The sequence below is a fragment of the Rhinatrema bivittatum genome, chromosome 1 (assembly GCF_901001135.1).
Source record: "Rhinatrema bivittatum chromosome 1, aRhiBiv1.1, whole genome shotgun sequence".
In the NCBI taxonomy this organism is placed as follows: domain Eukaryota; kingdom Metazoa; phylum Chordata; class Amphibia; order Gymnophiona; family Rhinatrematidae; genus Rhinatrema; species Rhinatrema bivittatum.
Genome location: NC_042615.1, coordinates 226,001,861 through 226,027,881, shown reverse-complemented (window position 1 = coordinate 226,027,881; position 26,021 = coordinate 226,001,861). Strand labels below are relative to the sequence as shown.

Here is a 26,021-nt window from a genome sequence, read left to right as displayed (position 1 = left end):
GCCTGGGTTATGTGTGTGTGAGAGAGAACGCTAGCATGGGATCCTGCCTGGGGTGTGTGTGTGTGTGTGTGTGTGTGTGTGTGAGAGAGAATTAGAGCCTGTCTGGGTTATGTGTGTGTGGTGAGTGAGAGCTCATGGGAGCCTGCCTGGGTTATGTGTGAGTGAAAGCTCATGGGAGCCTGCCTGGGTTGTGTGTGTGTGAGAGAGAGCGAGCACGGGAGTCTGCTTGGCTTATGTGGGTATGTGAGAGAAAGCATGGGAGTCTGCCTGCATTGTGTGTGTGTGAGAGGGCTCATGGGAGCCTACCTGGGTTATGTGTGTGAGAGAGAGCATGGGAGCCTGCCTGGGTATGTGTGTGAGAGAGAGCATCGGAGCCTGACTGGGTTATATGTGTGTGTGTGAGAGAGAAAGTGCATGGGAGCCTGCCTGGGCTGTGTGTGTATGAGAGAGAGGGAAAGAGAGAGAGAATGGGTCTGCCAGTAGATCCCAATCTGCCAGGAAAGAGGAAGGCCCAGGGCCAACCAAAAAAGAGTTGGAGATGCCCAGGTATGTGTGATAGAGTAAGTGTGTGTGTGTGAGCATGTATATGTTTGTATTTGCAAATATATAAGAAAAGAGATGAGAAATTTTAGGCATCCTGATCCCACTACTCTATGACAATCTCAGGGAGACTAGAAATCAGAAGTTCCCAGGTACGGAGAGCATGAATTTTTTTTTATCCTTATTTTTATTTTTGGGTATTGTCTGTTTTTAAATATTTTATTGGTTGTTGGGTAAATTTAAAAAAAATATGAGTTTTTAATTATTCAATCTTCTATTTATCTATTTTTGAAATATTTTATTAGCATGTTTTTACTATTATGATTATTATATTTCTTGATTTTGTTTGATATTTGAGGAATGACGATAATCTGTTTTTCCATTGTTGCACTGCATAGAGAGTCTGGCTTGTTGCAGTTTCTAGTTCAGATTTTACCAGTATGTTTCTATTTATACTTTATGGTTGTTTTATTCTGCATTTGGTGGGGGTTTGTTTGCATATGTGACTGACGTTAGGTATTCTCCCAATAGGAAATGTGTTGGTGTTTTAAGGCCTGGTATAATTTGTAGTGTTACCTTTTCATAGATAGGTTTGAAAGTGTTTGAGCATGGCATTTAGTGCTGTTTTGGCATGGGAGGTTTATTATATTGTAATTATAATTCCGTTTAGTCCTGGCTTTCTGAGGGTCAAGCACATACCCACAAGTGTTACAAAATGCCTAATACCATATTGGTTCCAAGGGTCTTTTCTGCAAGGATTTCTGGTTGACAGTGCTTGTAAATATTTTGTAAGTGATATTTTTATTTTAGAATATTGTACTCTTAGGGGTAGATTTTCAGAGGGTTATGCGCGTAACCCACGAAAACCTACCCCAAAACCCCCCTGCGCATGCCGAGTATCTTGCATAGGCTTCCGGCACGCGCAAAGCCCCGGAACGTGCGCAAGTCCCGGGGCTTTCCTGTGGGGGGGGGGTATTTCGGGGGGCGTGATGCGGCCAGCGCGCCATCCGGGGGCGTGGCCGCGGGCTCCGGACCAGCCCCCGGACCGGAACATGGCAGGCGTAACTTGTTCAACAAAGGTAGGGGGGGTGAAGATAGTGCAGGGGGGGTGGGTGGAGGCTGAAGGACAGTTCCCTCCGAGGCCGCTCCGATTTCGGAGCGGCCTCGGAGGGAACAAAGGCAGGCTGCGCGGCTCGGCGCGTGCAGGCTGCCGATTTTGGGCAGCTTTGCGCGCGCCAACCCCGGATTTTAATGGATACACGCGTATCTATTGAAATCGTGCGAACTAAAGTACGCATGTGCGCAAATTTATAAAATCTACCCTTAATTTTTTCAAGTAAAAACTATTATAAAAGTATAATTCTTAACTGTATATGTGAAGAAGAGGGTTAGGGCACCTAATATCCTTGCACTGGCCAGGGGTTCTGGGGGAGGGGATGAAGACCCAGGGGTTGGGGGAGATGTCAGTTTTTAAAGGTTATATAGCTGGAGGGAGCTGGGATTCTTTTTGGTGGGCTTCCTCTCCTCCAGCTTCAGAGCAGACATTAAGGCTCGGGCATGGAGCTAGTGCGCATTCATCTAATCAGAAATAATCACGTCTCCGAGGCCAACCATTCTGCTGAAAGAGAGAGTGCTGCAACCGCCTCCTCCCACTGTTATTTTAAGCTGCCTGTTGCCATGCTGTCTAATGGGCCGATACAGTACAAATCGCGGGAGAGCGGGCAAGTGCCCGCTCTCCTGTGCACGCAATTCAGTAACTTAATTTACTTAAATTAGGGCCCGCAATAAAAAGAGGCACTAGGGACACTAGCGCATCCCTATCGCCTCTTTTTGGACAGGAGTGGTGGCTGTCAGCGAGTTTGACAGCCGACACTCAATTTTGCCGGCAAAACTGAGCATCCAGTTTTCGACCCACGAGCCGCAGGCCCATTTTGGTTTTTTTTTTAATTTTTAACTATTTGTAACTTTTGGGAGCTTTGACTTAATATCGCCATGATATTAAGTCGGAGGGTGTACAAAAAAGCAGGTTTTTTTTACTGCTTTTCTGTACACTTTCCCGGTGCCGAGAGAAATTAACGCCTACCTTTGGGTAGGCGCTAATTTCTGAAAGTAAAATGTGCGGCTTGGCTGCACATTTTACTTTCTGAATCGCGTGCGCATAACTAATAGGGCCAGCAACATGCATTTGCATGTTGCGGGCGCTATTTGTTTCGGGGGGGGGGGGGGGGGGGGTTGGACGCACATTTTTGGCATGCTATTACCCCTTACTGAATAAGTGGTAAAGCTAGCGCATCAAAAATGCGCGTCCAAATGCGGGTTAACAATATGCTCCGCTGGAGCGCACTGTATTGTATTGGCCTGTATGCTGGGTCGGCTGGCCTGGTAAGGAGGACGGACTGCAGTTTGGGAGCCAGGAGGAAGGGAAATGGGAGATACTCATGCTGCTGGGCAGGAAAATGGAGAAAGAGAGAGAGTGGGAATGACTGGCAAACGTTTGGGAGGGAGAGGGAAGATGTTAGAATGTTGGTCAGGGAAACGTTGGGGGCTCAGGGAGGTAGTGGGCAGAGATTGAGAAGGGGACTAAGGGGGGTGGTCAGCACAGGGACTGGAGGAAGTCAGGAGGATGGTGGGGTGGGAGGGTAGCAGAAGGAGAGGGTCAGGATGAAGGGACTAAGTTGAGAAAAGGATAGGGGGGGGGCCAGTGGACATGAGAGGTGCAGGATAGTGGGTAGGGAGTCTTCTGGGGTAAGAGAAGGAAGGAGGTATTTTGCCCCTAGTCCAGGGCAAAATACCCTAGTCCAGGGGCAAAGTACCTGGAGAGATCCAGGAGAGATCAGCACCTGGAAAGATCAGGAGTAGGGCCAGGAGCAGCAGTGGGTTTTTCTGTGTTGCACTGCACAGTTTGGCTTCTTATGGTTTCCAGTTTAATTTTTGTCTGCATTTGTCTTTTTACTTTCTCCAGATGGTGAGGATCTGTTTGTTTTCTGCACATGTGACCGATGTGAGGGATTCTGCTAGTGTACAGTTTCTGTGTAGGGATCTAATTGCAGTCTGGCCCCCCGCCCCTCAATTAGAGGTGGATTGTGTTATAAGGCCCAATGTAATATTTGCAGTGTTGCTTTTTCTTGTGTAGGATTGTTGTGGTTGAATTTTGGGAGTTAGTACTGTTTCGGTATGGCAGATTCGTTCAGCAAATTATGAGCCATCACAAGATGAATTTGAAAGTGCGCATCACAAACAAGGTGTATTGAAGTTTATATGCAAAAATAAGGTGATGGATTATATCCCTAAAATATTTATTCAATCCTCTTGACCCTCATTGTTTCTGTCACCAGTGGTGAGTGATGTTTTCCAAGCTAAAGTTGATCAAAACATGTATTCATTCCTCAATGATGCAAGAAAGACTTGGGCTATCCACCTTATCTATACAACATGAAATTGATGTTAGAATGTTAAATTTACTCAATACAAAAAAGGAGGATGTGTTATGATCTTTTTTTATATATATTTTTTAAAATGCTAAATAAGGTACTCATAAACTAATTAAATAGGAACAAATACCATCAGTATTAGTGCAGATAGAATTGAATCCATCGCCTCTCGCCACGCAATGGGCCTCAGGCAAATTCAGCGATTAATCAAGCACTGGATCTATAATCATTTGGTACAGTTCCTCTATTCATTCAAAAACATTTTTTTAATTTTTAATTTTTATTCTACTGAAAAAAAATTTTGTTTTATCCCAAAACCCAAAAACTTATTTATTTATTGCTTCTAAAATCAATATCTTTAATATACCCTTATCCCTTACACCATTTAAATGTCCACCGTCACTTATTCAACCATTGAAATCCTAGAATAAATTATACTTAGCCCCACTGTAGATATATTATTTCACGACTGTCCCAAACAAAAAATTTTTTTTCAGTAGAATAAAAATTAAAAAATTTTTTTTTGAATGAATAGAGGAACTGTACCAAATGATTATAGATCCAGTGCTTGATTAATCGCTGAATTTGCCTGAGGCCCATTGCGTGGCGAGAGGCGATGGATTAAATTCTATCTGCACTAATACTGATGGTATTTGTTCCTATTTAATTAGTTTATGAGTACCTTATTTAGCATTTTAAAAAATATATATAAAAAAAGATCATAACACATCCTCCTTTTTTGTATTGAGTAAATTGGTGGTGAGGACATTAAGCTTCTGTTGATTGATAGAATGTTAAATTTAACATGAGACCTACCCCTCTCCCGGTCTACAGGTTTGGCAGGGTGTCCAGTTATGGTCCATGAAAAAATTGATCACCCTAGCAGGAAAGCCGGCAGAGCCGTGGTGAAGCTTATCCCACCATGGCCCAAATTGAAAAGGCCAGCGGGGCCATGGTGGAGCTCATTCTACTGTGGCCTGAAAAGGAGGCCATGTGTGCATGTGAGAGCCTGTTGTGTTGTGTGTGAGAGAGCTTGTGTGCATGTGTAGGTGCCTGTTTGAGAGCCTATGTGACAAACAGGTTCTCACAGGCATGCACACACAACCCCCCCCCCCCCTTCCTAATGTGTTTGTGAGGGTGAGAGAACCAACATATGTAAAAGCAGGAGTGTGTGAAAGTATTGACATATATGAGGGAGTGTGTGAGAAAATGAATGCGTTATTGTGTATATGTGAGAGATAAGATAAAATTTGTGTGGCCCTACCTCCCCCCCAATCCATAACAATCTCAGGGTGAATGGAAATCAAAAGATCCCAGGTATGGAGAGCAGGAGATTTTTTAATCCTTATTAGTTTTAATTATTTGGGTGCCATTTTATGTTTCTGTTATCTTGAAATATTTTATTGTTTTTTGGGAAATTAGAACATTTTTTAAATTACTGGACATTTTAGTTGAATATCTTTATTAGCAGATCAAAATAATACAATAAGATTAAAGGACAAACTCTATATTTTTCATACATAACATTTTACCCCCTATCCCCTCCCATAGTTGGGTAGACCACAAAAGGTTAACAAACATTGATCTTCTACAAGCCAGGAGTCTGTTTCTTGTATTCCCGACTTTCACCACTCAACCCGGCTCACCTGCCTGTCCTCCCCTCCCCCTCCCCATCCATTCCAAATAAGTTCAGTAACAACAAAATCGAATAATACATCACTGAGATTAAGTGAGAGAATTCAAAATCAAGCTTCTTTCTCTTCTGGATAAGCTACTAAGATATGGCTCCTAGATCTTCAAAAACCTAGTTTTTAAGGTAAAGGACGTCCAAGCTGCTATTTATTCATCACATGTTTTGAAATATTTTATTGGTGTTTGAGAAAAATGTATGCAAGTTCTTTTAATTATTGGATATTCGTTGGATGTTTTGACTTTTTTTTTTATTAGTATGGTTTTAATATTATGAATGTATTATTGCTTGTTTTGCAAGGAATGATGTTTCTGTTTTTCTATTGTTGCACTACATAATACAGTCAGGCTTGAGGTTTCCCAGTACAGTTTTTCTTGCCACATTTCTATTTATACTATTCTATTTCTATTCTGTATTTGATGAAGGTCTGTCTGTATTTTAAAGCTTCAGTTCTTGTGTAAGTAATTCTTGCTGTGAAAATGATGGTACTTATTACTGGCTTTTACAGCATTATGGCCATTCTCTTCCTCATTTCTATTTTAAACATAAGTTTACTCTATTAATTATGCTTACATGCAGAAAGCATTTTTTAATGTTCTTGTAGAAAATATTTTTTCATTCACATGTTTTATTGTAACTTCTGTTTGTAGATTAGGCAATTATTTTAAGGGATGGACTTAGCCAATGTTCCCTCTAAGGATCAGGGTTGCTGTGTGCATAAAACTGATAAGCTTACAGGGTAATGTAACCCAAAAGTTTGCACACAGGACCCCAAATCCTTAGAGGAAACACTAGTTACTAGTGCCTGCATCCTTTTTTCCTCTGTGTCACAAGTCCCTTTCGTCCCCTGTCCCAACTGACACATCTAAGTCACTGTGCTGCAGCTTAAACACGGGCGCCTCCTCCCTTCTGCAGCCCCACAGTGAAAGCATCCCCTCTTCCAATCACAGAGCTCTGTATCTATAGAAGCTTGCAAGATTCAAACATCTGCTATTAGAACTGTGTGGCTCCATGCAGTTTTAACAGCAGATGTTTGAATCATGAGGGCCTCCGTAGATACAGAGGCCCGCGGTTCAAACAGGGGATGTTTTCACTGTGGGATTGCAGGAGGGAAGAGGCACCTGTATTTAAGCTGCAGTGCGATGACTTAGAGGGGCTGACTGAAGCAAAGAAGAATAATGACAGTGCAGGGGAAGAATGGAATTGAAGGAGAGAACAAGGGAAAATGGGAAGCAGGGGAACAATGGGAAGCAGGGACTGGCGAGTAGATCAAGGGAAGAATAGGGTGGGGAGAGCATGGGAATAATAAGATTTGGGGATTGAGTGCAAGTATGGGGGTGGAGACAGGGGTAGAATAGGGACCTCAGAGAGAGCAGGGACTTGTGTATTGGGAGCAGGGTAAAGAGCTGGAATTCTTGACAAAGTTGGGGTGCAGTGGGGACTGCTTGAGAGGTGGTGTGAATGGCCTGGAGGACTGGAGAGAGGATGAAATGCACTGGAAAGGGATTGGGGGTGCTGTGGAGGGGAGTGGGGAAAGGGATGGGTCCATGAAGGGGTTGACCTAGGATAGGAATGAGCTGGGGATGTGGTGAAAGAGGGGTAATAGGAAACTGGTGGGGAATAAGACAGAATAGATTGGAGGCCAGGGAAAGAATGAGTGACAGGGAAGGAGCAGGGGCTGATGAGCGGAGAGCACAGGAAGGTAGATAAGGATAGGGTTAGCACAGAGGGTGGTGGAAATGGGGGTCCTAGGGAATGGGTTAAGACAAAGGGGAACAGGATGCTAGAAAAGGAGCGATGGGGGAATGGGAGGGCTAGAGGGGGGCTGGGGTAGGAAATGGAAAACTGGAAGATTGGTGAGAGGTGAAGAGGGAGACTAAGGACCTAAGAGAGAGAGGGGAGAAGAGGGGTAAAATTGAATTATCAGTGAACAGAAAGGCAAAGAAGAGGGAAATGGAGAAATAGATGAAAGGGAAAGATCAATGTCTGAGACAGATGTAGAGAAGGAAGGGAAGATGACAGGAAGAGAGATGAAATGAAAAGTGGAAGAGAGAAGTGAGCCATCAGGACCAACTCAACCACAACAATAAAATGCCCAGACCAACAAAGGTAGAAAATATTTTATTTTCAGTTTATAAAGTGTGGAATGTGTCACCTTTCAGAACGTGCATTTCTTACATATTTGCATTTTGCTCAGTTCAGGAGGAAATGTATTTGTTTCTTTCTCTCTGGTGTTGCACTGCAGTCAGGCTTCGCAGGGTTTCCATTTCAGTTTTTGTCTGCAGCTTTCTGACCTTAATTTGTGGTCCCTTATTCTGTATTAGGTAAGGGGTCAGTTTGTGATCTGTGTCTGTGTGAGTGAGTTGAAGGATTCTGCTGGCATGTTTGTTCTGTTTTTCCAGTAAAAGGTGTAGTGGTGTTCTAAGGCCAATAGCAATATGTGCAGTCCTGCCTCCTCCCAGGTACAATTGGTGCTGTTTGTTATAGTTTGGTGAGTTTTCCATACAGGTTCCGAGTGTCTTTTTTGAAGGATCTTGTGTTACTTCACAATGTTTCTGGCAGTAGATGTTTATGTGGTATTACTGAGGTAACATCAGAATTTGAATTTTTTTTTTTTTTTGGTATGGCGAGTTGGTAAAGGCCTGTGGCTTGGAAATCTTGGGTATCTTAGTAAGGGTGAGGGGGTGATCTCATCCTATCCTTGCCTCAGGCAGCAGATTGCTGTTACAACGTACCTCGGGTCCGAGGGACACCCCCCCCCCGACTTTGCTTGGCTCCCCTCCATCATTGGCATGGCCGCACGCTGTTATGCATGGTTCAAGACACCCGAAAGCTCCACCCCCTCATGCTGACATCTCCGACGTGCCGGCACAGAGCGCAGGAAAATGGGCATTTAAACTCAGAATCTCTACACAGCAAGTGCCTCAGCTACAAGCAAGACAGCAGATCCAGACTGTCACTGGATCTGCTGTCTTGCCTTGCTGCCTGCCTTGAACCCGGACTGTTATTGGATTTCCTGTCTTGCTGCCTGCCCCGAACCCGGAGTGTTATTGGATTTGCTGTCTTGTTGCCTGCCCTGAACCTGGACTGTTATTGGATTTACTGTCTTGCTGCCTGCCCTGAACCCGGACTGTCTTGCTGACTGCCCAGAACCCGAACTGGCCTTGAACCTGCTGAGTCGGTGCCTGCTCCGATTCGGATCTGTCTTGGAGTATTGGCATCACGGGCCCTGGACAACCCTTGGGTTTCATTCCTCACTGCCACCCCAATCAAGGTAAGCGATTACTCTACCATTAGGGTCCAAACATTGTTGGATGTCTAACAATTGCCTTGAGCTGTTCCTGACTGTTGGCACCAGTTACCGATAAAGTAAAGCTGTGCTCCTGCTCTGGGCTGCCAACACTCTGAACTACCTCCCACAGACTGACATCAGAGACATTTCAAACCCTGCCTTTGTTGATGATGTCAGACTAGGGAGGCAGCTCAAAGGGTTGATCACAAAGCAGCAGCAACTTCAGCAGTCACCTTATGTCCCTGGAAGGTGCCAGATAGGGACCAGAAAGGAAGATGTGTAAAAATGCATGATTGGGTGCATGCAAATATATACATTGTTAGAGGAGAAGGGAAAGAATAAGTATGACAAAACTAGGAGCTGGTATCTCATGGTTGACATCTCCAGTGGGAAGTGACGGCTTCATAGACTTAATAAAGTTGGTTAGAAGCCAATTTTTCAAGAATACCTAGGCTAACAGAAAACACTGTTTAAGGAAGAATTAGGGCTAGCTGGGAGTCTGATACAAGAAGTGACAGAATTAGTAATACAGTAGGTCTTGGGTTTATCAAAGGTCAAAGAGAAATGGGCATATCAGAGATTGCCAGGCCCAAGTTATATGGCATTTCTCTAAATGAGATTTTTTTTCCATCCAAGACAGTTCCTTATTTGGACTTTTTTATTTTTTTTCCCATTTTTTAAAAAACTTTCCCCTACTTACTCCCCCCCTCCCCAACCTAATGTAGAACCCTATAGCTTCCACCACTGGTTTCGGGCATGTTTGCTGGGGACCTCCAGCCTATGATGTTTTCCCTTTACTCTGCCACAGGCAATGAAGGAAACACCTGATCCACTCTGCCTCTTCTCTGTGAGGAAGGGAACTCTCAAGCTTACTCTTCCCTTCCTTCTCTTATCTGGTGAGGAAATATGGCAGCTAAAGCAATACTGACATTTAGCAAAATTTCATTTGAGATAAGGTTTATTAGAAGTAGACACCCCTTTGGAAAGGTTTAGCTAAGCCTGCATACAAAACATTTTTTGATGAAAACCTGCAAACTATGGGAATTTAGCCATCAGCTGACTGGCTAAGAAAATGCTATGCGCTGAAAGGTTTACAAATACGAAAAGAAAAAACTTTTAGAAACTGTTAAAAGTGGATGGCTGTTGATAATGGTGGTTGAAACAATGGATGATGAAGACCGCTTCATGCTGAACATCTTAGAGGTTAGAATTTAAAAGGGTTTGTCCGGATAACTTGAGTTACCCAAACGCCAAGTTTTAAATCTCTCACCTTTCTTAGTGGCAAAATGTTAGCTGGATAAACAGCCAAGGTAGGGCTTTAGCCATGCTCTGGATGCATGGCTAAAAGTTAATCATTTAGCAAAGATATTCCGCACTAGCTGGATAAACCTACCCAGGTAAGTCTGGTTAGGTAAATCACCATACTAAAGTTACCGGGGTATATTCAACAGAATCTGGCTAAGTTCCAATGAATATCTTCCTAAAATTACCTGGGCAACTTTCCCGTTCCTTGGCTTGCTCAACATTGGCTTCTTAATGTACATAATCTTTGAAAACAGTACATCCTCTCCTCACCATCAATAAAGTTGCTACAATCTGTGCTTCTATAAACAATGGAAGGAACCGCAGCAACACAGACAATTGTCAGAACTCACCACTGAATGGGAAAGAACCACTGCATTTGTTTCTGCTAATGCAGCGAATCTGAAGAAATGTTACCAAGCTATTATCAAAGGCATGGCTGCAAAAGCCATTCATGCCACCTGCACAGTTCATTTTCACGCCCTTCTTGGAAACATCCGACACACTAAATTCATACTTGCCGACCACACAGCGGCACCAATGATAACAGGTGAATTACACCCAGGTTATGCTACTGAAAATATGTAGCGAAAACCAAAACAGAACAAGAAAGTCACTTGCAAAGGTATCAGGACCACCACAGGCCATTGTAACCTTATGGGAAATACAGTTAGATGCTGTCCAGTAACGTCAATAAAAGCACTTAACTGATTATCAAGAAATTTAAATTCCTCTTCAACAATGTAGCCAAAGAGGAATTCTTAACATCCAGATCTGTGCAACATGAAATTTGCTATATTTCTGACTCCCAGTCTGTAGAAAAAAAAATCTGAAAAACAGGTTTCCCAATCATTGTGCAAGTAGCAATTACAATGTCTTGGATTTCCTTTATTTTTGACTGACAGTGTTTCTCAAACACAAAGAAAAAATAAATTGCTGGAGTTCTCTGTGCTGAAAATTGAACAGTACTTTGCATTAAATATTACTTCAGTCTGACTCTAATCATAAAAGATTACACCAATCTGCTGCAGGATTTTTTTTTATTTTTAAAGCTGTTAAGATTTTGAACCTGGGCCTAATCAATCTACTGCTGGATACAAATGACTCTTAGCTTCTTTACCTGGATATACATGGCCAGTGCCCTCACCTCACACACAATTAACTATAAAAGATATTGTACATTGAGAATAAAAGATTCTGCATTTATAATAGATTTTATATGAAAGGGAGAATATAATACATATTGTATGTTCTCATTGTTTTTCATAGGATATGTACTAGAAGAAATGCACATTAAAATATAGAATTTTACTTTTTGTGCTTTCAATTTAGCAAATGTAGACACATGTTTCTTCAAGTCAATGTTCCATGCAATTTTGAGTTCTATTATATCCCTACAAGTCTGTTCCACATCATTGGTGAACAAATGCATGTTACTTTAATTTGGAAAAGCTTTCTTCACCACTGACTACAGAAACAGGGTTGGTTAATGGGATGGGGATACTATCTGTCAGCTTATTTTCATGTTCAAAGTTCACTACATTGTATCTAGTGGTGATGCATACTGTGGAACTCACCTTGTAATGGCTTGCAATTCACTGTACAAATCTGAAATATTAATATCTCTGGAGTTGCTATGTTGTAAAGCTTGCTCTACCTTCAAGTAATGTTCCATAAGTTCCCTTCATGTTCTACTCAGCAAACTGGACATTAAGAGGAAGGCAAACAGAACTTATTTGATTCATCTGTGTGTATCTTTCTTCAATTGACTGCATTGCTGTGTCAAGTACTGCAAATTTACTTTGAAATTTTTCTTGGCACTCTGAATAAGCTTGCTGTCTGCTTCATATGAGAAATGCTTCTTCTTTCTCCTCATACAGATCAGATCTGGTTCACAACTCCAACTCTTCAGCAAGTTCACATGCATTTACCAGTGTTTGTGCAAACCCTTCATCAATCCTACAATCCTCAAGAAACTTCTTTGTTTTCTTGGTTGTCTAATGATATTGTATATGTCAAATTTCTTTGTCTGAAGTTTTTTGCTAGTCATGTTGATTTCAAAAAGGATGTCATGACACACGAGAGAAACCACAAATCGGAAATCAGAAATGCCTTTTGCAAAAGCTTGTACATCTACTTGTGAGGTATTGCTAGACAATCCTGTTAGGGTAATATCAGAGATTTCAATTTGTGTATCAAATATCACCTGTCAATAAAAAGCTTTTAAGACATGAAGTCAGCTTTCCTATGGTTTTACTTGTTGGTTTCTTTGTAAGACTAGGCACATGACACACTGGACTTTCCCAACATGTTAAAGCTGAAAAACATACATAAATATTTTGTACTAGGCCAAATAAAGGGTAGCATCACTAACAACCACATTCAAAGAATGTGCACTGCAAATAAGAAAGTTCATGGATTAACATCCAGATTCTTCAGCACACACCATCTTTCCCCTTCATGTTGTTTCTATTATCATAGTCTTGAAAGCATACATTTTTAATAGGCAATGCATCTTTTCTAACTGGTGAAGTATAGTATCTGTCATACCAAGAGTAGCACAAATCTCAAGAAATGTTCTTTTATGCATACTGGCTCACAATTATCAGTGTCTCAAGCTATGTCCACAAAGTGAAGGATCCTGCTAATTTGTTCAATAAGGCCTATACCTAGTGTACAATCTAGCATGGCTGAAAAGTACTTAACAGCAAGAGCAGTTATTAGGATTTTTTCTTTGGAGGCACTGGATAAAAGCTAGATCAGTTCATTCTGTATATCTTTCCCAAGATAATTTACATTTGTCTCAGCATATAACAACTTAAGAAGAGGATCAATGTAAGGTCAAACAAAGCTATATATTCTACAAATTTCAGGACGTATCCATTAACAGAAATGTTTAGTGTTTCATATATTCCCAAAAAGGCTAGACTTTGCATACCAAGAACTCTCACTAAAGCAATCTGTTATTCAAAGATTTTCTGTCAATACTTTTTTTTTTGTTTATTGAGGCACACATTTTCCATACCAATTGTTTTCTTGTTTTTCAATTATAGTTTAAGTTCCTTCCATGTTTGAAACTTCTCCAAATGTACACTGCTTCTTTCATGCTGCAAGAATTGCAGACATGTTTTTCCAATTGTGATCAGCCTGTCTGTCACTGCATTTCCAGCAGTTTGGACCAGGGGGAGCTTGAAAGAGCAAACAAGAACCCAGAAAGGAAGTACACCTAAGCAGGAGTTCTGGGGAATGCAGTCCTTGGACAATTCTAAATAGGCAGTAATATAATAGGGAAGAGAGCTTTCTGGGACATGCAGCTGAGGGACAGTCCCAGTGCATGCTCCAATCAAAATTAACTGAGCACCCGGAACCAACTGGGAGCTGCTGGCTGGAGATTAAAGCCCAAACTGCTAGCCCAAGACAGAAGAGAGGAGAAAGAAGCCTGGGAATAAGCAGGTCCTGGACAGCAGGGCATGAAGAATCCCAAAACTAGGTTAAGAGCCACAGGATATGTCCCACTGATAGAATGACTGTTTATCTGAAAATTCAGGGTAAGCAGTTTAAAGTATAAGGGCTATGAGTCAGTGATAAAAAGAACCAGTCTAGCCTAGAAGTAAAAGGTTTGGGTCTATTTAAATGCTGTAAGAGGTTGGTGCCAAAGGGAATCCACTACCAGTAAATTGAGACCCATACGCTAATGGAGGAGGAATAGCCTAGTGGTTAGAGCAGTGGGCTACGAACCAGGAGACCAGGGTTTGAGTCCCACCCTGGGCAAGTCACTTTACCCTTCATTGCCTCAGGTACAAAAAACTTAGATTGTAAACTCTCTGGGGATAGGGAAATACCTACAGTACCTGAATGTAAACTGATGTGATGTGATAAACTCGGTAATGGTACGGTGGTGTCCTGCCTCATCTCAGAGAGAAGCCTACAACTACTAAGGTGTGAGATTAATCCCCTTTGCTCTGAGCATGTTACAGATAAGAGTAGTGGGTCGAATGCAGACTGTGCTTCCCTAGGAAAGTCAGCGCTGCAGCAGCTTCAAAAGGTGTGACCAAGTGCTCTGCAACACCAGTCTTTATCAGAAAGAGATGATGCACCAAACATGTTACTGGCAAACAGCTTGCAACAAAAGCAAAACTCAGTTCTTAGGGACAGTGCACTGCAGTCACTGATGGCCCACTGATGGCCCAACTAGTTCAAATTGGTAGCATTTTCACTTTCATATCCTCTTCTCAAATCTCAATCCTGTCCAATTTCATTTGGATCATTCTCCAGCAATCAGATTAGGTTCCTCAAACTCTGCACTTGTGGAACTGTAGGCAAAACTGTCAGCTCCAGTTTCAGGTTGATCCTTTGAACTACCTTCATCTTGATGTTGTAGATGATATTTTAGCAAGGAATTGTTTTAATTCACTTGTTTGGCTGCTGAACTGCTTCTCAGACATTGTGAGGATAAAAGATGAGCCAAGATCAAATGAAGATATTCTATTAAAAGGTGATGGTCTGAAGAGATGAAAAAATTTCCCAGGGAGTCTGTCATGACTGCGCTTACAAAAAAAAAAATCATGAGCCAGTTCAAAGAAATGATGAAGAAAAAATAAATCTTCCAAACTGCCCAAAAAAACCTAACTAGGGCAATCTATTTGGATTAATAGAAAACCTGACAAAATCTAGAAAATTTGTCTAATTTCTGTAGAGCCATAAAAGGAAGAACATGTCAATTGGTTTAGGAAGACAAAAATGTACTGAGAACTGCAGGGCCACTGCAAAGTGGGAACTGCTGTTCACTGGCAGTGAAAGGCTTTTGCTGTTTCCAGAAAGCTTTGAAAGGATCCATATGCTCAGCACTGAGTGTAGTCACATGACCCACACGTGACTGACTGAACTGCTTATTTTCAGAGAAACTCTAATTAGAAATACTTGGTTTTAATAGATTTATTGCATACTGAATAAAGCACTGAAAAAAATATGATTTTGTGTCTAGTTATGCAGCAAGTAGCTTTGTGCAACACTGTGACAAAAATCAAGAATTTGGTTAGACTATTGTGATTCAAAACAGAAAACTAAAAAAAAAAAAACCCCCACCATTTTCCAGTCTTCTAGTCTACTAAGAATTTTTCAACACCAAAAAAGAATTTTTGGCTACCTGAACCAGAATATAAACACACACATCTAAACTGGCAGCCTCTGCTAGAGAACTGACATTAGCTTTGAGTATGCTCTGGATTAAACTATTTTGCACAAGCTACCACTGTAGTCATCTTATATACTGAATCTCTCTCAAGAACTTATCTTTCTGGTGCTTCCATAACAAATCAGTATCACAGGAAGCTTTACTGCACAGAACACTTCCTGGCATCCTTATAATTCAACATGAAAGATGAGCTTGTCTCCATAGTCTGATGACTATTTTTAGAAGCTAACTTCTATTTCTTCTTCTATGAAAGAAACAATGTAAAACACCAGTGATATTAGACTGTTTCAGATGAGATGTGTTTGGGTTCATGCAGAAGGAAAGCAGAAGCTATATGTTTTGGTTGTCCAATAAAACAGTGTTTCCCAACCTTTTCATGCCAAAGACATATCTATATTAACAAAAAGGTTGAGTGGTACACTAACCTCCACGAAGCAGGCAGTGTGGACTTGGAGAGGACTCGTATGGCAAAAAGAAGAGCTAGGGAAACACTGAAAGCCCTACCAGTTTTTCTTCTAAATTTTAAAACAAAGGAAGAGAGGGGATGAAGAAGCATATGAACCCTTCATGATGGACCAGCTCTCCAGTTATATACAAGGGCAGGAGAAGGGAAAAGTCGGTGTGGTATGGGCAGATAGCTGAAGCATGCAACTTCCAGAGCTCCTTCACTGCTGCAGATGCTCCCAACCCTAAGCCATATTCAGAACTCGGTGCATGGCTCTCCCCAGCTCACCCAGCCTGAGGATAAGACAGAGGCTGGAAGATGAGGAGATGCTGTGGGCAATTTGTGGGTCGCACAAAGCAGGTCTTAGCTATCCGTGCCCTCCATATTGCCCCTTAACTCCCACAATCCAGGGCTCATGCTGTAGCTAGGAAGAGAAGTAGTAGAGACACTGCTAGTGTCTCTTGTTGCTGCGAGGTTATGAAAGAAGAGCCCAGGTGCTGGCCTGGATCTGAGCATCAGGCAATAGTGACTTTTCCATTGTGCACTTGATCAGATCTGAAGGCACAGCAGTCTGCCATGCGGGTTGGGAAAAAGTGCAGTAAAATGTTGACAAATTAGCCTCTAACCAGTCTTCCCATCCCAATCTTCTTGACATAAGAAACCCGCAACAATTGCTTCAGACTGATTGAGGGCAGGTCAAAAGAGAATTTGAAAGAACTGGTGGTGGTGGCAGGAGAAAATACAGCTTATGTACGAAATGTTACACAATACGGGGCAGATTTTCAAAGGGGTACGCACATAAGACACGCGCGTACCCCCAGAAAACCTGCCCCAAGCTCCCCCTGCACGCGCCGAGCCTATGTTGCGTAGGCTGCTGGCGTGCGCAAAGCCCCGGGCGAGCGTAAGTCCCGGGGCTGTGGTTCCGGCCCGGGTGCATGACCGCGGCCTCCGGACCAGCCCCCGGACCGGAACATGGCGTGCTGGCAGCTGGCCCGGTGCGCGCAAGTTACGCCTGCCTCGGGGAGGCGTAACTTTTGAAATAAAGGTAGGGGAGGGGAATTAGTTAGGGCCGGGGGGCGGGTTAGTTAGGGGAAGGATAGGGAAGGTGGGGGGCGTCGGAAAGAAAGTTCCCTCCGAGGCTGCTCCGAAATCGGAACGGAGGCAGGGAACAAAGGCAGGCTGCGCGGCTCGGCGCACGCAGGCTGCAGATTTTGCGCAGCCTTGCGCGCGCTGACCCCGGATTTTCAAAGATATGCGCGGCTACGCGCGTATCTATTAAAATCCGGCATACTCTTGTTTGCGCCGGGTGTGCGAACAAAAGTACGCGCTCGTGTACTTTTTAAAAATCTGCCCCTATTTATATGACGCAGTCCAATACTGAAACACAATATAAATTAAACATTTTGTTTTCTTCCTCTTCTGGGGAATTACACACTTCTTAAGAACAACTTCCCAGGGAACTGTTACTTAACAGATTACTATTTGAAATAAACTAAAAACCCAGAGCATAAAAAAGATTAAACTATCATGATGTCCAGCTATTAGGTATCAGATTCTAGCTTTTTCAAACAAAAAACTCAAATTGAAAAAATGAAGAATGAAATGCTACAAAAACTAAGAAAAGAAATGATTATAAAAATATAACTGGGAACCAAAAGGAAAAAAAGAAAGATGTACATATGTAAATGAAGCAAGCTTGAAATACATTTTATAATCTTTTTAGCTGCCCCATTTTCACTTTGTAAACTAGTGGCCCTGAGCATATAACATTACTTGCCTTATTTTTCTTAGTAAAGTGTGGAAGGGTCTGAATAGCTCAGACATGTCTTCTGGTTTACGGTCCAAATTCAACGGTCCTTCAGAATAAACCACAAGTCCACTGTATTCAATACACAAACAACAGTAGTCAGATCTCTAGATACATACAATTTAGAGTACAGCAAAATTTGAGCAATTTTATTTTATCACAAAACAATGGATGCAGTCTCTAAATATAGGTAGTAGAAAAAGCACAAGTGTAAGTGATATACTGTTTTAAAACCTTTATCCACCTCTGTCATACCAACTTTTGTTTTAAATGTGCAATTACCATGTATGGGTACACAAAAATCAGCAAATACAGTGAGGTCCACACTCAGTGCATTTGTCTGGTCAGGTATAGCACTTAGTTGGACATATGCTGGGATTTGAAAATCTCACTTGCCTGACTGCCCCTAATAAAGCTGGATAAGCTTTTAGTTTGCTGAAAACTTAGCCAGCTTCCTCAGGGGCTGAGCAACATTATCTGGCAAAGGGGGTCATTTCCTAAAGCTATTCCACGCGTGCGATAGCTAGCTCGGGGCGGAGTAGGCCCCGGAAGGGGAGGAGTCGGGGCAGGCACCGGGGCAGACTCTGCGTAGATTTCCCAGACAGCGAAAGATACACATGCCTTTCGCTGTCTTTTTCGCGCCAAATAACTACACTTTTTATGGTGTAGTTATTCGGCGCGACGCCAGCAGTAAAAACTGCTTTTCTGTGCACCCTCCGACTTAATATCATGGCGATATTAAGTCGAAGGTCCCGAAAGTTACCAAAAGTTAAAAAAAAAAAAAATTGAAGTCCGCCCACGGCTCGAAAACCGGATGCTCAATTTTGCCGGCGTCCGGTTTCCAAACCCGTGGTTGTCAGCGGGCTCGAGAACCGATGCCGGCAAAATTGAGCGTCGGCTGTCAAACCCACTGACAGCCGCCGCTCCGGTCCAAAAGGAGGCGCTAGGGACGCGCTAGTGTCCCTAGCGCCTCCTTTTACCGACGGGCCTAATTTGCATACTGAATCACGTGCACAGGAGACTGGTCTGTGCGCGCGCCGGGAGAGCACTCTCCCGCGGACTTTACTGTATCGGCCCGATAGCTGGATAACTTTAGGTTAGCCAAAGAGCAATCAAACGTTAGCTGGATAAAACTATCCGGCTAATTTAAAGGCAGCTGGGTAAATTCAGTGGTATGTCCACACTGCTAAACATCCTAGCTAACAAGGTTATTTTCTAAAGGCTTATCGCACGTGAAAAGGCCCTGTTCACGTGTGATAGCTTGCAAATTCGAGTCGGGGCAGAATCGGGGAGGGGAGGAGTAGGCAGTGTCTTCGCTGCCGGTGATAACGTTACCAATGTTATAGTCGGCAGTAGCGTGCCGAATAGCACCACCTTTCACAGTGGCGCTATTCGGTGCGAAAGCCGGCAGCGAAGACACCGCAGTGGTGCGAAGGCTGTGGGCTTTCGCAGGCCCGCCCCCCCCCGTTTTCAGTGGATTCATCATTCTGCGATTAATGATGAATCCAGGCCAAAGTTAGCTAAATAAGTTTATCCACCTAACTTGTGAATTTTCAGTTTTGATCCCTAACATCAGATGCTAATACAATAAGATCATTATGCTGAAGTAATTACTTATTTTCTTTTTAGTTTTATTTATACTTCCTATTATTTTATTTTCCATCTAATTTAAGTTTCAGTCTTTAGTTGTTTAATTTATTTTTTTTTTAAACTCATGTGCTATACCTGTATCTTATGTATTTTAAGGTCTTAATTTTTAGTTTATGTAAACCATTGTGATAAATTATTGAACATCAGTATATGAGAGTTTTAAGTAAGTAAATAAATAAATAAATAAGAAATACATAACAGATAAGTCATACTTTTCATCAATGGCAACACCTAAGTATTTAATAATCATGGAGGTTCCAAAATATAGAAGTAATACTGGCATCTTAAGAGCATGAAAAGTATTATTTTGTAAGTAATTCAAGGTGTTTATGTGACTAAGATAGTTGTATCTGATTCATGACAGTTGCTCTTAAACAATGTTCAGAGATTATATGTCCATTTTTAACAGTAGTCAATCAATCTCTTGAAGGTAATTTATACCAGAGTCTAAAAAATTCCATTGTAAAGCCAATTCTGAAACAAAAAGAGCTAGACACCACAGACTAAAAAAATTATAGACCTATTTCAAATTTACCATTTTTAGCAAAATTAATCGAAAGGTTAGTCAATAGACAATTAAGTGAATATCTGGAAATAAATGAGATTTTATATCCAGCGCAACACTGTTTTAGAAAATTTTATAGTACTGAAACACTATTATCCTTATCAGATAATATTCGCAGAGGGTTTGACAGGGGACAAAGTTATTTACTTGTCCTTTTGGATCTTTCAGCTGCCTTTGATAAGGTTGATCACTAAATACTCCTCGATAGATTACAGGACATAAGACTAACTAACACTACGTTGAAATGGTTTACTTCTTTTTTTAGATAATCGGAATTTTACAGTGAAAATTAATCTCAGAAAAGGTAAATTTATCTACAGGAGTGCCACAGGATTCTGCGTTGTCAGCTACTCTTTTTAATATTTATTTACTCCTGCTATGTCATCTTTTAACCGGTCTTAGTTTAAATTATTTAATTTATGTAGATGACATTCAGATTTTATTCCCAATAGAAAATGGCCTAGAGACAACTTTTAAATTAGTAGATATGTATCTAAAAATAATTCGACAACTGCTAACTCAAATTAAATTAATTTTAAACTTAGATAAATCTGTTTTTATGATTTTAGACCAGAAGAATGTTAACCTAGAAAAGAAAGTGGTTACAAGTTAGTAGATTCAACAAGGAATTTAGGGGTTATCATGGACTATGAGCTAAATTTTAGAGTACATATTTCTAAAAAAGCTAAAGAAGGTTTTAGCAAACTAATAATGTTAAAACGCTTGAAGCTGCTACTATCACATGAACATTTCAGATTAGTATTTCAAACTATGCTATTCACCGGGTTAGACTATTGTAATTCCACAATGTTAGGACTACCAAAGGCAACCTTACGTCCTTTAGAGGTTCTGCAAAATACTGCTGTCTGTATTCTCTCGAATACAAGAAAGTAGGATCACATTACTCGGGTCTTACGAGATCTACATTGGTTACCTGTAGAAAGCAGAATAATGCAAATCCTTATGCATTATACACAAAATATTGTATGGTGAAATGTCTGCATAGTTGAATTCAATTATTAAATTACACATCCCCTAGCGAGACCTTAGGTCAGCTAACAAAGCCCTCCTGTCAGTACCTACAGTAAGATCCGCACATCTGAGCGAAGTCAGAGATTGTGCCATGTAAATCACAGGTCCAACTCTCTGGAATAAGTTACCACAAGAGTTACGGCTACAACATAACCTAAAGAGATTCAGGAAAGATCTAAAAACGTGGCTTTTTAAACAGGCATTTGAGAGGGTCACAAGATAATAGCCAGGTTTTTTTCATATTTTCTTTTATTCTGCTTTTATCTCATTTTAATGTTATTTTTAGTCTCTATTTATTAGTTTCTAATTAAATGCACGTAATTTATTTTTGATTATTTTATGATGTACTTTTATTCTTTCTGACACCTCGATTTTGAGATGTATTTTGTAAACCGTAGAGATAGAACTTGTTTCTGTGCAACGGTATATAAAAATTGTACAAATAAAAATAAATAAATAAATAAATGACTGCAGGAGATAATAAAAAAACAAAATAACATGCTTATTGGTATGGGATAATGACCATTTATCTAAACATAATAGGGCGCTTTTCAGAGAGTATGTGCCAGTACAGAGTACTGGCACCATTTCCGTCACCTGCTTGAAATGATGTGAGCCCCCTAAATAAAGCGCAATTGTTTACCTGTAACAGGTGTTCTCCAGGGCAGCAGGATGTTAGTCCTCACACATGGGTGACATCATCAGATAGAGTCTGGCACGGAAAACTTCTGTCAAAGCTTCTAGAAACTAGCTGGCACATTGAGCATGCCCAACATGCCATATTCCTGCATCCACACAGGGACTCTCTTTAGTCTTGTAAGTAGATATGATAAAAACAAACTAACAGGAGAACCCAACTCCGCGGGGTGGCAGGTGGGTTTCGTGAGAACTACCATCCTGCTGTCCTAGAAGAACACCTGTTACAGGTAAGCAACTGTGCTTTCTCCTACGACAAGCAGGATGGTAATCCTCACACAGGCTGGACCTGACCCAATGGAACCAACAGACACTGAACCTGGTGCCAATGGGCACAACAGAGGTGCTGGTGGTGACCGTGGGGATAGCCTGAACAAAATCCCAGGGGGGCCCCAGTGGAAGAGTTGGGTTCACAGCTGAAAAAGGTTGCGCAGGACAGACTGGCTGAATCCGCTATTTCGGTGGCCATCCCTGTCCAGGCAATAATGTACATCGAAAGTGTGAAGGGAACTCCATGTCGCAGCTCTGCAGATATCTCCCAACGGAACTGTATGAAGGTAGGCCACAGAGGTCACCATGGCCCTTACGGAGTGCGCCGTCATAGCAGAAAGAGACGGACCCAAAAAGCAAGAAGGTAGGCGATCTAGGAAAGCATTTGGAAAGCAAAAGGATAGATGCCAAAAGTCTTTTTCAATTCTTTATTGTGGTGGAGATGTGTAAAAACAATGCCCGACTCAGGCCGAGTTTCGCCACTCTAAAAGCGTCTGCCTCAGGGGCTATGAATAAATCATAAAAACATAATAATTAATAAAACATAAAATAAAATCATATCAATAACCCTTAAAATTAGTGACATACAAGTAAATGGTGACATAAGACAGACAGAACTTGCAACATCCAAAAATAATTGAGGTTTAAATTCACCTATGTATATAAAAAAACATTTTTAAAAAATAAATGTTTATATTATTTTTCTTTTTTTCTTATAAAAATATATGGGATCAAACAGTCAGGAACAAAATAGATAAATTCATTTATCCAAAAAAGTTTTTTGAACTTAAAAAATATATAATAAAACACAAAGGGGTACATTTTAAAACACAGCGTGTGCGCGTACTTTTGTTCGCACACCAGGCGCGAACAAAAGTACGCTGGATTATAAAATCTTATAAAATCCGGGGTCGGCGCGTGCAAGGGGGTGCACATTTGTGCAACTTGCGCGCGCCAAGCCCTGCACGCATTGCACGTTCCCTCCCGCCTCCCCCCACCTTCCCCTCCCTTCCCCTACCTAACCCACCCCCCCGGCCCTATCTAACTCCCCCCACCTCTATCGCACAAGTTACGCCTGCTAGAGGCAGGCATAACTTTGCACGCGCCGGGCTGGCTGCCGCGTGCCATGTTCCGGTCCAGGGGCTGGTCCGGAGGCCGTGGCCACGCCCCCGGGCCGAAACCACGCCCACGGCACCGCCCCCAGATGACACGCCAACCGTGTCACGCCCCCGACACGCCCCTGATGACGCACCGACCGCATCACGCCCCTGACACGCCCACCCCAAGAAAGCCCCGGGACTTAGCGCATCCCGGGGCTTTCTTGGGGTGGGCGGCCCAAGACGTATTAATATATCTAAATTCATTGTCCCATGTTAGTTAGTTTAATGAATGCTCTTATTACCTTAAGACACTCATTTGGACTCAAACACATTAATGGCTTCAAGCTTATGGTGTAATGTCATTTATCAGTGATCCGCAGTGGAAACGTATATGTAGGAATATATCAATGTGAACAAAGGTCACTGGTGGTCTCTTAACATATAAACTGTTGGTATAAACAAAAAATTGTATGAAACGATGTGACCAAACCTTTATTTGTATATGACAAATCATAATCTTGTACACGCCATTCATCTAATGGTGTCTAAAAATGAAAAAGAAGTGGAGAGAGGAAAAGGAACCAAGTAAACTATTAATGGTGTACGGCACTTTGCTGTTGCCTGTTACTGTGTATGAGCTTATAATTTGCACCATCCAATCGTTGCTACCAACTAGTGTGTAAAAATATAAGTTGAATACCTTAAATGAGAAATAAAATTTTAAATGAGAAATATATTTTTTTTAGTGCAACAAAAGTTAATGTACTGCTTATGACATGCATGTTTGCTAAATCATGAACTACGATATGTAGTCATTCAAACTGGGGGTATGTTTGTTCACACTGATATATTCCTACAGAAACGTTTCCACTGCGGATCACTGATAAATAACATTACACCATAAGCTTGAATTTAGATAAAAAAATATATAATAAAACACAAAACATATTAATATAAGTCAAAAAAATGTTTTTTTGATAAATTAATTTATTTATTGTTCCTGACTGTTTGATCCCATATATTTTTATAAGAAAAAAAGAAAAATCATATAAATATTTAAAAAAAAAATTTTTTTTTTATATACATAGGTGAATTTAAACCTCAATTATTTTTGGATGTTGCAAGTTCTGTCTGTCTTATGTCACCATTTACTTGTATGTCACTAATTTTAAGGGTTATTGATATGATTTTATTTTATGTTTTATTAATTATTATGTTTTTATGATTTATTCATAGCCCCTGAGGAAGCCGCTTTTAGAGTGGCGAAACTCGGCCTGAGTTGGGCATTGCTTTTACACATCTCCACCACAATAAAGAATTGAAAAAGACTTTTGGCATCTATCCTTTTGCTTTCATAGCAGAAAGAGATACAGTCTGCTATCCAGGTGGAACGAGTCTGCTTGGTAACGGCCCTGCCCAGCCGATTGGAGTCAAATGAGATAAACAGCTATGTGGACAGCCTGTGGCCCGCTGTACAGTCCAGGCAGAAGGCCAGGGCCGTCTTACAATCCAGTGTGTGTAGCGCCCTTTCTCCTGGGCCAGTATGAGGCTGGTGGAAGAAAGTAGGCAGCACAACGGACTGGTTAAGATGGAATTCTGTAATCACCTTGGGCAGAAATGAAGGGTATTGTGCGCAGAACCACCCTGTCATGGTAGAATCTAGTGAAGGGCAGATAAGTCACTAAGGCATATGCGCTGACCCTGTGCGCTGAAATGACAGCTATCAAGAAGATCATCTTCCATATCAAATGCTTGAGAGCACACAAACAGTGGCTCAAATGGCAGTTTCATCAGCCGGGCTGGCACCACATTCAGGTCCTTTGAGACTACAGGGGGCCACAGTGGAGGCTGCGGCTGAAGAAGCCCACGCATGGACCCGCATCCGAGAAGTGTAGACCCGCATCTGAGAAGTGTAGAAGATAGTTCAGAAGGTGTCGGACGGGCAAGAGAAGGGATAGCGACCCTTCTGCTCACACCATATGGTGAACTTCTTCCACTTCAATGCATAAGACTTCCTAGTGGACAGCTTCCTGGAAGCCACCAGGACCTTAGTCACGTCCTCTGAAAGAGCCAGGGGTTTCAGGATCAACTTTTTAAGATCCATGCCGTGAGGGACAGGGCACGGAGGTTGGGATGGCACAATCTGCCCTGATCCTGGGAGAGGAGGTCCGGAGCCGTCCCCAGAGGGATCGAGTTCCGCCTGGCCAGTTGTCACAGAAGTGGGAACCATACCTGTTGGGGCCAATGCAGGGTGACAAGGATCACGGATCCCCGGTCTTGGTGAAGTTTCAGGAGAGTCTTCAACAGTAGTGGAAGAGGCGAATAGGCATATAGGATGCCCATCTCCCAATGGATCGCAAAGGCGTCCGTGGGTGGCACGTTATCTGACCTGGTCAGAGAGCAGTTCTGGGGCACCATCACATTGCTGGGGGAGGCGAACAGATCCATGACCAGGGTCCCCCAGAGATGGAAAAGCCGATCTGCTACCTTCCATTTCAAAGACCACTCGTGAGGTTGGAAGATGCGGCTCAGCCGGTCCGCTAGGGCGTTCTGTGTGCCCGCCAGGAATACAGCCTGGAGAAGCATCCCTTGAGCCAGTGCCCAGCTCCAGATCTGCAATGCCTCCTGACAAAGGAGGGAGGACCTGGTACCTCCAGCTTGTTGATATACCATATGGCCACTTGGTTGTCCGTCCAAACGAGGATGACCTTTGTTGACCAAGCGATCCTGGAAGGCCCACAGGGCATACCGGATTGCCCTCAATTCCAAGAGGTTTATCTAGTGCTGCAATTCCTGCGCAGTCCGGAAACCCTGGATATGGAAGCCATTGATGTAGGCTCCCCACCCTAGATGGGACGTGTCTGTGGTCACCACAACCTGAGGAGAGGGTGCCCGAAAGGGAATATTGCACTTTAGGTTGAGAGGAGATGCCCATCAATTCAGGGGAGGTCCTGAGTGGTGGGGACACCTGGATGCGGACCTGGAGACCTTGGGTGGCCTGTCGCCA

The 26,021-nt window shown here is 42.2% G+C and overlaps 1 protein-coding gene across 3 annotated transcripts in view; it reads right to left on the bottom strand.

Moving 5' to 3' along the window:
- ZFYVE28 (zinc finger FYVE-type containing 28) overlaps positions 1–26,021 on the bottom strand; it is a 629,789-nt gene that overhangs the window by 164,442 nt on the left and 439,326 nt on the right. For all 3 annotated transcript variants that reach the window (XM_029592250.1, XM_029592232.1, XM_029592241.1), the window contains exon 7: positions 17,672–17,773. In XM_029592250.1, coding sequence (XP_029448110.1) covers positions 17,672–17,773 — 102 coding nt within the window. The remainder of the gene's footprint in view (positions 1–17,671; positions 17,774–26,021) is intronic.